The sequence below is a fragment of the Rhodnius prolixus genome, unplaced genomic scaffold (assembly GCF_049639745.1).
Source record: "Rhodnius prolixus isolate KJV_2025 unplaced genomic scaffold, Rpr scaffold_6, whole genome shotgun sequence".
NCBI classification, from domain to species: domain Eukaryota; kingdom Metazoa; phylum Arthropoda; class Insecta; order Hemiptera; family Reduviidae; genus Rhodnius; species Rhodnius prolixus.
In genome coordinates this window covers 25,622,417-25,635,442 of record NW_027411634.1, presented here as the reverse complement: position 1 = coordinate 25,635,442, position 13,026 = coordinate 25,622,417, and the positions used below count along the sequence as shown (strand labels likewise).

General features: G+C 31.2%; 1 protein-coding gene across 13 annotated transcripts in view; it reads right to left on the bottom strand.

Moving 5' to 3' along the window:
- Positions 1-4,125: 4,125 nt before the first annotated feature.
- Positions 4,126-13,026, bottom strand: part of LOC141461484 (neuronal acetylcholine receptor subunit alpha-3-like) — a 200,028-nt gene continuing 191,127 nt past the window's right edge. For 12 of the 13 annotated variants that reach the window (XM_074142628.1, XM_074142632.1, XM_074142630.1 and 9 more), the window contains 7 exons: positions 11,920-12,074; positions 10,460-10,643; positions 8,758-8,974; positions 7,477-7,611; positions 6,463-6,644; positions 5,774-5,903; positions 4,126-4,950 (listed from right to left, as the gene is read on the bottom strand). In XM_074142628.1, coding sequence (XP_073998729.1) covers positions 4,724-4,950; positions 5,774-5,903; positions 6,463-6,644; positions 7,477-7,611; positions 8,758-8,974; positions 10,460-10,643; positions 11,920-12,074 — 1,230 coding nt within the window. In that variant the 3' untranslated portion in view covers positions 4,126-4,723. The remainder of the gene's footprint in view (positions 4,951-5,773; positions 5,904-6,462; positions 6,645-7,476; positions 7,612-8,757; positions 8,975-10,459; positions 10,644-11,919; positions 12,075-13,026) is intronic. The other variant, XM_074142629.1, reaches the window with a different exon arrangement.

Genomic DNA, 13,026 nt, shown 5'->3' with positions numbered 1-13,026 from the left:
TAAATTATCACATACGTAAGTTACACCTAACTAATCTCAAGTTAGTGCTGTTGGAATGTAGGATCTTTTCGTCACATTCTGGATTTATATTATATCCGTTATCGACAATGAGAATTTCAATATATTGTAACAATTTATAATTATTATTTACATAGCTAAACCTTATTCGGTACATTATTGCAAAAAGTTATACATTTCTGAAACATTTAACAATAAAGATTAATATTTTTAAATCTAATTCCATTAGGATGTATGTCCAAACTAACGCCATAAAATCAAATAATTTTAGCAAAAGTACTACTTTTGTATAAATGATTGATCGCACCATTTATCTGGCACAACGATCGTCTCTCAAGTAGGCGTACCTCTTAATTTCTACTATTTATTTTAGCTGATTTCTTCCGAGACAGTTATTATAAACTTTTCTGAAAAGAAAAAAGTGAAAATTTTTCAAACTGACTCAAGAACAAACAAAAGATAAAATAAACGAATTTTTAAGAAAATCCTAAAGACGTTTTCAATTAATTTTTAATGACTGAGAAAACCATTTAGCATAATCATATTTCCAGAATATATTTCGTTTTTGAGATATTTTGTTAGGGTCAAAAGCAAACTCATTTTGTGATTTACATAGTTACTTAAATAAGTGAAATATACTCTCGAGTAACCGTTAAGTACTATACTAAACGTTAAATTGCGGTTTCAAATCTGTCACTAAAATTATTGTGAAGGATATGACTTTGAATTCTTTCTCAAGTTGCGTAAGTTTCAATCAAATATTACAATTTATCTATCAAGGAACCATATATTTGCTAGCACGCAGTTATTTCGCCACTTTTTATATACAATTTTAAAAAACATACTTATATATTACACTGATCTTTAAAAGTAATTATATTTTTATACAGTCCTACTACTATATTTTACAGAGCTTTATAATAAAAAAATTACAATTTCTTTAGCATTTACTCAGGCACAGTCAATTACAGTACTGTTTTATTCTAAACTTCCTTCTTTCTTTTTTTTTTAATTCTTATGGATATACAATAATTTAAACTTTACAGTAAGGGCGGTCATAATCAGGATCACTGCTGCTTTCTGTAATAAGCATTTAGACTATTTATTAATCTTTGATAATGTGAAGCCAACTTCCTTATTATCTTCAGGATGAACGAATTGGAAGAGAAATTATCTAAGGAAGTTATCTTGACAAACATATATGATTCAATTCTTTCCAAATAGAATTCTTATCACCAAAAATAATTGAAAAAATTTAATTAAGGATTTCATTATTATTATTTTTATTTAAGACTGCAAGAAATACATAAAGAAATTAAAGAAGCAAGGAACAAGGCTATTCCAAGTTAAATTAGGCAAGATGAAAGAATAACAATTCTCTTATGTATAAATGCAGATAAATTTCTTGGCCCAAAATATTATGAACATAGTTTGCAGAACTCAATAAATCTAATAAGAAAAATTCTATGTTCGCTGGCAAAGGTGAGGCAAGAAAACCTCTTAAAAGACAAGCTTGATTATTTCTTGCCAAGTCAAATTTCTATCCATTTTATGTCATTATTAGTGAATCATTTGTGAGAAATTTTGGGAGAATTGTATTGTTACAACAAATAGTATTGCTATAAAGCGATAGGTAAGACTGATTGCTATAACTTCTGACCTTTGTGCGCGATTGAGTGAAAAGAATGGGGACACGACATGATTGAGTAGGCGCTGAGACACGACAAGTGTTTGTGGGACAGCGGACAGCCAGAATAAACCTCGAACGGCTTGACGGATTAATTTGGGAGGCCTACCAAACTTCGTCTGTGTTTCTTCATCGGTGAGAAGGTTCGCCGAAAGAAAATTCCCGAGAAGTAAAGAGAATGGACCTGCAGTCCCAATGAAGTGTCTATCTCAAGGCAAATAAACTTTTTTATTTAGTTTTAACTGCAAATAGAGCCGGAGTTATGGAGCCTCTCTTTCTTGGGATAAGCTATTTTCCTGAGATAGCAACAGTCTTATTTCGCAAATGAAACCTTGGAGATCAAGGTGAACCAAAACAAAAGAAAACTCTAAGAACTTAAGTTTTAATTTTCTTTTAATTCGCAGTGTTCCCAATTAATTTTCTGTTTCAATGAAATAAAAGTGTTATGTTTATTTAATTTTCTTTGTTTTTGTAATTTGCTAGGCACAGCAAACAGTTTAGTAATAGTTATTATAACTTTTTTTTGTTGTTGTTGTAGGGATAATAATGAATAACAAAATATATATACTCAGTAAAAAAAGTATCCGAACACCCAAATAAATACTTTTATATTGCCAGGTAGGAACCTTTGGACCTGATGGTTATTTTATATTATACTCTGAGTATGATTTATACATTTGGTTTGACATTAGTATTGATATTAGATATTAGTTAGATATCAGTATGGAAGTTCCCTGCCCAACGCGGGAAGCTATTATTAATTTACATAAAAGAGGCAAATCTATTTGCGAAATAGGAAACATTTTTGAGAAACCACCAGGGACGGATTCATTACATAATTGCTCGGTACAGAGAGCTTGGCACAGCCAACAACAGACCTCGTTCTGGTCGTCCAGAAAAGTTAAGCCGCAACCAAAAGCTCGCAGTTCTTAAGGAAATTCATAGCAACCCATCAACAAGTGCTCCAGAAATAGCAGTTTCTGTTCAACGGGACTATAATGTTTAAGTTACACCCCAAACAGTTCGAAACACTTTAAAAAACATAACTTGCATGGTCGCATGCCTAGAAAGAAGCCGTATATCACTAAGAAGAACAAGGAAAAACGCCTCGCATTTGCAAAGGAATATTTGTATAAGCCTGAAAATTTTTGGGAGACAGTTAATTTCACGGATGAGAGCAAGTTCAACGTATCGGGATCAGATGGGGGAAAAAAGTGTGGTATAAGTCTGGGGAACATTTAAAACTAAAAAACATGTTGCCGACGGTAAAACATGGAGGTAGTGGAGTGCTTGTTTGGGGTTGTATGAGCCAGGCTGGAGTTGGCAATTTACAAATTATAGAAGAAATCATGGATCAAAATGTTTACATAGATCTTTTGAAAAAAAATTTAATGCTCAGCGTAATTAAACTCGGCCTAGAGAACACTTTCCGTTTCCAGCAAGATAACATAATGATCCCAAACATATGGCGAGAAAGACACAAGAGTGGCTGCTTTATGTCGCTCCTCGACAGGTCAATACTCCACCTGATTTGAACCCATTGAACATCTATGGGACCATATTGGAACAAAACTTGAAAAAATTAAAAATTAAACACAAAAATCAACTGAAAGTAGAACTTTTACGGGAGTGGTCTGATATACCCCCCGACTGTGGCAAAAACATTAGTGCAATCCATGAAAAATAACTGGCAGCTTCCAGTAGCCACCTGTCACTAATAGTTGAACAAAAAAGAAAAGTTAAATGCCTCGTCATCTAATTTGTGACGCACATGAAAGGATTAACAAGATTTTTATTGATTATCCAGCAAAGGGAACAGGCTTGGAATAATCAGCCGGTAAAGAAGGCCCTGTTGAGCTTGCCTCCACTCTGGTACTGTAAGAAAACATGAGAGATGCGGAATAATTCGAAGGTAGTTTTTTCAAATACCACTACTTTCATAGTTTCCTTACTTACTTGGTGTGGTGGAGGGCGTCCGTCAGGATGACTTATACTAGTACCAATGGTTGTCGACGTTCTTTCGTATACATTGTCGTGTTTAAGATTACCAGACGTCTTATTCGTTGTGCCATGGCGAATTAGGTTGTTTCGTTCGACAACATACTCCTAGCGTGATCCGAAGATTCTACAAGGCGAGGAGCTTGACTAGGGAGGTAAGTCTGTCAAAAAAATAACGCAGATGTCCTAACTTCAGCTCAGCGAGGACAGAAACCTCGCGCAGAGCAAAAGGGCAAATGCTGGCTTGACCCCAATGCTCAGTTAGTCTGCGAAAGCACAGCCCATCAAAACTTTTTAAAGTAAAATTATTGCTTTAATTCTTTCTTGCACATTTATTATCCGAAATATTTTAATTTTTATGTGTAAAATTTGAGTTGAGTGTTTGTAAACTATGCTCATAACAGCATAACTTCCTATCTAGGTTATTTTTTTTTTTTTTTTTTTTTTTGGCGCATCAACAGCTGAGGTTATTAGCGCCCGGAGCTTTTTCCAGTGCACTGCCGGCCTCCGGACAGTGTTCTCTCGTTACAGACAACACTGTCCATCACCGGACAGTGAGCTGTAAGAAGCTCCTAGGAAGAGAAAATCTAAGGGTCAGCTGCTGGATTCGAACCCGGGACCTCCGCGTGGGAGTCCAGTATGCTAACCTCATAGCTAATCCCTTCCCTTCTAGGTTATTATTATTTCTTTTTAACAAAAAGCAACTGTTTTGCGATCAAAAATTACATTTTTTCTTTTTATTCACTGCTTTGAAAGAAAGTGCCCAAAAGTATACCCTTCGCAGTTCACCCCATCACATAATCTACAGACCCAGTAAGTCTGTAAAATATTTTTAATGGCAATTTTTATACATAACATTATTTACGTTTACTTAAGAATTGTTCTAATTAATGTAACATTAACAATTTAACAAAAAATCCATTTTTATCAAATGAGATATGTTAACATTAAATACTTTTTAGATAAACATACACATAACATAAAAAAAAAGTATTTATGTACAAATTTTATTACAATCGTCTATGGTCCATATGGAGAACCACAGAGTATAACTGAAGTTGTTATTGCGGTAACAATTAAAAATAACCACAATAATAAGCGATCACAAACTAATGCAACTTGTTTCCACTCTAATTCCGCCATTTCTCGTTTCTCTTTCTCCTGAAGACGAAGTTCATTACGTTCTATTGTTGTATTTACATGATGCAGCATGCGCAGTAAGTGGGTCTCAAAACTTTCTGCAACAACTAATTTTTAAGAAACAATCCATCAATTAAGAACTAGGATTTTTTTTTTTGTTGTGTGTGTTTAAAGTTCATTATTTGTAATTAATATATTTACGCTTTATTATAATCAATATCTGTACAGAATTTACTTAATCTAAATTGAAATTCATAAATAACGTAACGTTTATGCTAAAACCTAAACGATTTGCAATGCATTCTTATCCTGGAGTGGAAAACTATTTGGTTAGGAAATAAATTACACAAGCGAGGTTGAGCGAGCATTGGCAGAAATTTGCAATTGTAGAAGTGTAGATTTGCAACAGGTTTTGTGCTACGTTCCACCATAGTATCGAAATTTATGTGAAAGAGGTGAGGAGTTAGTTAGTATCTGTCCTCTCTCTTGCCAGTGGAAGTGGGATAAGCAAAGTCAGAGACCACTCAGTAGAGTGCGTAGTTCTTAACTTGGTAGATCAATAGTGAGTAATCTTTTGGCCACAATGGAGACCATAGTTCATTCGCGAGCCAAAATTGTTATTAGTTATTTATTTTTACAATTTTTTTTTCTCGAAAAAAAAACTAAAAACAGGCTCAAAAAGATCTGAGATGAACATTAATGCAAATTATTGGATTAGTAAGGCCAGTGAGCATTTAAATATTAATAATGTTATTAATTAATTCAATAAATATTCATTAATTTATTTTTTAATTTACGTCTAAGTAATATCTAAGAGCATTCCACTCCCAGAAATAAACATAAATGGACAAACCTAAATTAATTAAATTAATTTTTTTTAAACTAAATTTTTATAGTCCCTAATAAATATTGAGAAAGACGTTTACTTACCAACATTAGCATTAGAATTATTGGGGCTTGAAATGAAACAAGGTGATCTTTGAGAAGTAAGAGTTGCTAAACAGTTGCAAATTTCTGCAGACATCCATTTACTGGATCTAACTCCATCTGATCTCTGCCTCTATCACAGAAAAGAAATTGAACAAATTATAAAAAAGAAATGAATTAATTATTAAATCCACAACCATTTGTTCCATATATTAACAATCTAAAGCTATCTTTTCTTTATTTATTAAATATGATAACTGGATAACTATGATTAACTGACATAAGTAACATTAAAAAAATTGGTTTCCGAAATAGAATCACTCCAGATATATTACATTGCTCTATAAACTCTGCCATTAAGATATACAATTTCAATTCTTAACATGAGGTCACTATCCTGCTAATTATATACCATAATACACCCAGCAATATATGCTATGAGATACGAGAGATATGATACTAATAAGTACCCACAAAGTACATAATAATGCTACTTTGTAATTAATAGTTTTCCCGACTAATTTATGAAAATCTGTGATTTAACTTGTTGGCAAATTATTCATTATGAAATAAATGTATATATACACACATTCAATAATATATATACATCCATGAAACAGATTCACATGATTGACCATGATGTATCCAAATACCAAAACTAAATTAAATTAAAGAAAATGTACTAAACTAACATTATGTTTTTGTCTTGGTTCAATCTGTAAAAAAAGAATTGCGGCCAACTTTTCCAGCACAACTGTTCTGATGAAAGGTGGTACTTTGGTCCCTCTGACACCTCTATGGTAGACATTTAATGTTACTACTGATAGTCCGGATGCAAATGTAACTAGACATATGCTGACACCATAATATAAACCTAAAAGCAGAAATAAAAGTTTAAGTAGGTACGATCGTTAAAATATTTTAACGAAACATAAAAATTTCTTAAATTATTGTACAGTGTACACAAATAAGTTACAACTGTGTGATATAGCAGTCATATTTTCTTTTGTAACTAACAAAAATGGAGGAAGCGAATTTGATCACTGATCAAAATATATCAAAACTGAATTCTGCAACAATATCACTAATTACCTTTTTATGGCCTAAGATTTAAGCATCTAAGGATACGCAGGAGTTACTTCCGGAAGATCCCAACCAGTCCAGATCGCCTATGCTTTGATGTGTCTTCGTTTGTAATAGTGCGAGGTCAGACAATATGCAGAAGGTCGCTAACTAAACCTTGGGTCTCAAAACGACTAATCAGACGACTAATTGGTTCGTTTGGAGAATATGGAATTTAAAATTCGATACTTAATTATGGATTGCTGACATTGAAAATAAAATCTCGCTATTTCTCTCCGCTGTTCAGTGAAGTCCTTTTCTATATATGAGGTCTATATGTATTATATTATAATAGATATAGGTTTTATATAATGATTCTATTAAGAGAAGTTAAGAATTGTATGTGAGCTCTTTGTTACTTTTGACCCACCACTATTTACAGTGATATCATATCTAAGTAATAAATGGATTAATGATAATCTAAAACAGCTTGATGGTGTCACTCCATATGAAATAGAGTTAAACGTAAAAAATTAAAGCAAATAAAATATTTAAGTAATTAATAAATTCCGTTTTTCGGTAACAAAACATCAATATCGTTATGATATGACATAAATTATACCTCCAATAATTATTTTACTAACTTATTAACGGTGTTTTCTCTGTAGGTGGTAAAGTTTCTCTTATTGTCATTAGGAAGACTGTCATTGATAAAAGAGCACTAATTCCTAGAGTTACTTTTTCTCCACTTTCAGACGGTACATAGAAAACCAACAATGCTGGAAGAATACATGAAAAAAGATTAAAGTAAAAGTTGGTTGAAACATAAAAAAATTGAGTTAATGTAAAAGTTGGTCGGAAACATTATTTTGTTCCTAACTTAATGACTCTAAAAGTGAGAACAATGGCCCAGAAAAATTAAATCATATTTTATTCAACTTAAATCAAACTGAAACTCGAGATAAGACGGAGTTTGTAAAACAAGGTTAGCCCTCTCTACAAACAAAGCCCCATTGCAAATTTATTTATAGACAATAAATAAAATCTTTATGCAGAAGTGCCACTTTTAAAGATCTGAGGCCTTTCAGAAGTAGCACACGAGAAAACAGACTAGATTATATTAGAAAAATACTGCAAGCAAAATACTTCGTTTTTTTTAAACAAAATTGTCGAATTTGATTAAAAAATTAGAATCAGATAAAGTAGAAAAGAATATCAAATCTATATATCGAGAATTACCTTTATTTTGGATTTTTTCGATATATTTATGCCAACCTAAACTTGTTTTATGCACGAGAGCTTTAAAAAGCACAGTAAAGGATAAACATAAAACAAGTTCTTTTTCTTCCTTCACTTTCTCTTTAAATCGTACTGGTCACTGGGAATTTAAAAATGTTCAAAATTCTCTAAACCAAAAATGTTTCTCATATACCTACTCCGAGAATTGAAATCAATACTTGAAAAAGCAGATGCGCTTGCTCTATTTGAAATCGAAGGGGAAGACATTTTTGATAAGAGTACTGCAAAGCGTTGGATTTACAATTTTAACGCAGTATTTCTGTTATACATATACTTAGAAAGACAGGTTCACGTAGGCATCATGTACTTTGATGCAGAAGATACTTCATAGAAAATATATATTATATTAGATATTGTTATATATAGTTTATTCTGAGATGATAGGAGAGATTCATTATAAGAAAAAGTCAATATACTTTTTCTAGATGTATAGGAGTAATTCATAACGAATTTCTATTCCAGTGGACTTTTCAGAAAAAATAATTTAATTATTTTTTGCAACTGCAACTAATATGAAATTGAACAGAATTGCATGAAAAACTATTATCTAGACTGATTAAATTAATATATTAACATTTTATTACTTTTGAATAAAAGTTAAATTAGCAACACATAAAAAAACTAACCTATGCAGTTGATGAGAATACATGGTAAAATAAGATTGAACACATAAAACATAGGCCTTCTCCTTAATTGTATTATGTAAGTTATGTCTGGATAGGGTTCTGTACAGCAGGAGTAGTATTCTGTATGGTGAAATGGTGTAAAACTAACCAAATCAAATTCACCATTTGGTTGATAGTTGCTGATATCGCCATCTACACTCTGCTGTACTAATTCTAACTGAAAAAAACAAAAATCTGATTAAATATAAATCAAAATTGTTCTAAAATTGATTGGTTTGATCAAAAGTGTATGCCCTAAATGAAATGATTAGATGTATAAATTATACAGAAACCTCCTTTAGGGGGCTGGTTGTCCCCACATAATGATAATAATAATACATTTTTATTGAGATACAGAAAGGTTTTAAAGCCTTTACTGACGCATTCTCTGATAGTACCTAAACACAATATTAACTATGAACATTTAGCAATTTGTAAAAATTACTTTTTTCAGATTCATGGGACCTCGATGGGGTATTCCCAGTGAATAATCTATATCGAAAAAATTTCACTTACTAGAAGACTAGGAAAAAAAAGACGTTCTTCGACTGGGTGGACGGGCATTCAGGAAACAAGATTAATGCGGTGAGACACCCTCTGGCCGAGTGGAGTTTTATGGAATATAAAAAATACATCTATTCACTGATATAATTTCCTAATAATTTGTAACTTAATTTATCTCGTTGATATTGTAACAAAAGTCAGCGTTTTTCAGCTTACAATTAAAAAATTGTTTGCTTAATCTATTAGGCTTACTCCTCGAATTACAGATTAGTGTTTTTTAAATCCTTAGGTACGCTAAAAATGAAATTAATATTTCTATTAAACACCTTTAAATTTAAACATTTTTATTCATAAGAGAAATCTATTCCACAATAGACACTCTGGATTGCAATGGCGTATACTTTCTGGCCAACCTTTGTAGAATCTATCTATATCAATAGGATTATTAGTAATAGACTAATATTAAATTAAAATTTGTTCAGAGATCGCAGCGTTTTTGTATGATAATTTGATTCCTTTAGAAGTTACTACAGAATCTGAGTACAAGAGTACTAAATATAAATCCATCAAAGATTCATAGCTTGTTTTATTTACAAGTATAAGTTCAGCCAGCGAAATTCAAAAGTGCATAATTTATGAAATGAATACTTAGTTATCCAATTCATGAATTAATTAAATATTAGACCTTACACTGTTCGTGATGAGTAGAACCTCCGCAGTTAATTCTATTTCTTATCCAATACTACATACTCGACTTTTTTGAATAAATTCATTTTAATTCATAATTTTTTATAATAAAAAACTCGCCTTTGAGTCCACAACTATATCTATAATAGACAAAAATAGATAAAAAGTAGAAGGAGAGGCCTACAACTTTGATTAGAAATGTTGAAACTGATTTTCTGAGAAATCAGAAACCTGACATTAGCTTCAGCACACTCAATAAAATGTTCCCATAATTAGAATATTATTGATTGTCGATTTATTGGTTGGCAAAAATGCCACACTTAGATAAAAATATTATAGTTCAAAAGATATGAAACCTACTTTAAGGCTAAATATCTTCGAATAATTGTTTTTGTGTTAACTGCAATTTTTTTTTCTTTTAATACTATTCTAATAAATTTCTGTTAACCGTTTGTTAAATTAATAAACTAACCTGATATCCATCGTAGGTCCAAGATGCCCACTTCATATGGCATGATTGTATATCAAATGGAAAGTACTGGACATCAATATGACAACTACTTTTATAAATTCCATGGCTCAACCAGACAACTTCTCCATTGTACCTTAATATGACATTGCTATTGATCACTGCAGAATTGTACTGTGGATCGGCACTGTTATAACAGATTGATTGGATTAAAGAAAACATTCATTCCTAAATAAGATTTTTAAAAATAAAATTTATGACAAAAAAAACAAACTATTATATAGTAGAAGGTTTATCAAGGAAGAAGACGGAAATTCAACTTGATTTTGCTACTTTCATTAAGTACAATTTTTGTGAAGATTATTTTTTTTAGATTAGAATAACTCGAATTTAGACTTGGCTTGCAGTTTTTATTTTAAAGTTATTATTATCTATTAGACGAAATCTGTGACATTAAATTTACTAACTTCCCATCATTATCTTCCAACGAAATTACACTTTTTGTAATAGTTCGAATATCTGAGACGATCTGTTATATTCTCTATTCTGGGGAATAGGAATAAATCATAGGAACTGTTAAAAGTTTAACACCTGGGAGATTTATACTTAATCAAGCATTTTGCAATCAAAATGGATACTAATCTGACACCTTTTGAAGAACTTATAGTTTATAAAGCTTCATGTATTCTCGGTAATTTGGGATACTCTAAAGGCTCAAAGAAACTGGTATTAGAAAAGCAGTAAACGTATAAAGTCAGTGAACAAAGTATGAAGGCTAAAGGAACTTTCTCTCATCCGTCCTTGGCAAAATTGCCGACATAACAAGAAAAGAATACTAAGTAGACTGGGTGTGTTTGTACACGTTTCTTGGGCATCAAATTTACTTACAGCCTACGTAATTTAATTGGAAAACATTAAGCTAAGTAGTTCACTCGGAATTTCAGAGTGCAAGTCCAGCTTGCTATTCTTAGAGTTTCACTTCCTAGGAACCTTACGGCTTACTGCCCTTCCCTCGAATACCTCGCCACTCTCTTCTTAATGTAAAAGATTAAAACTATTTCCACACTGAAATCCAGGGTTCGAATCTAGCTCCCTACCTGAAATTAGTCTGAACATCTTTAATTTCCGCAATTACAATTAAGGGCAAAAGATCACTAGTAAACTTATTCTTTAATTATTATTATTGAAAAGCAAGGAGTGAACTTAAAACTTTTATCATAAAAAGTATTGAAAAAACGTTTACCCAGAAAAAGTTATCTTAATAAGTACATTAAAAACTTTTATATCTTTTTCAAAAATTCTAAGTATTTTATCGACCCCTTAGAGAAATTTTATTGCTAATCACATAACTTTCATAACATACTATAAATGGTTAATACAATGAATAAGTTAAAAATAAATCAATAGCTACTTATTAAATTTTATTATAAATAAGTTAAAAAATAAAAATAAAAGAAACCTACTTATTGTACAGAATAATATCTGGTTTCCAAACACTTTGAAATGGTAGTCTTATAACTTCAATACCCTCGTAATCAGACATATTCCATTTTAAATGATGATCTGTCCAAATTTGTGTTAACCAACAATTTGTTGTTAAAATTTGATTCTTTTCATCCTGCAAATAAATTTTTTATCATACTTAAACAAAACAGATCTAATTATATCGTATACAAATTGCAATAATTATTATTATTTAAGTGATTCAGAAACGATAATAATTTACATAGATTGTAATTTATTTATATACATGTGTATTGTATCAAGAGCTACCAACCAAGCTATTATATATAATAAATCATTACTGGATTAGTAGTAAATCAGAAATGATTTGATTTATTTTGAATAAGAATTTACTCAATTCGCCGGCGATAACATCTATCACAATTTAAATGTTAGACGGGTCTGAATTTATGTATTGATTTGTTAATCCGATTATTAAAATTTCAAACAAATTAATTGACGAAGAGCTTTAAATATATATTAAATATTTATTTTTAACACTGCGGAATCCTTGTAATTATTCATCAAGTTAATTAAAAACTGGCCATCCCTGCGAACAGCCTCGCCCCGGAAAGAACTCATCGCTTCCTGGAAAGAACGCCGAAAGCTGCAGAAATCCATGGAGACCGATGGGCTGCTACGAGACGTTTTCTTGAAAAGGATGTTTTGTCAGCAAAAAAATTCCAGTTTATTTAATAAAAGAGACAAATATCCTGCAATTTTTTCAGTCCGGCAGTAATAAGAAAGAAAATCGACGATGATAATTCTCAATTATTTAATTAATTATCAATTATTATGAATTTAAATAATAACACATAAAAATAGGTGATAAAGATGTTCTTATAAAACATCCTTATGCCAAAAAGAAATTAATATAGAGAATTAATATATTACAGCAGAGCTCGTCTGAATCATGAACAATACGACAACTTATTTTCTTAACACGAACTTCTCAGTTCCTGCTATCATATTTATCGTGAAGAAAGAATAGACATTGCTTTAATTTAGCTAGCACTAAGTTCAAACCCCATTGATTTGCTACTGGCTCGTAAGTGTTTGAAACAAAA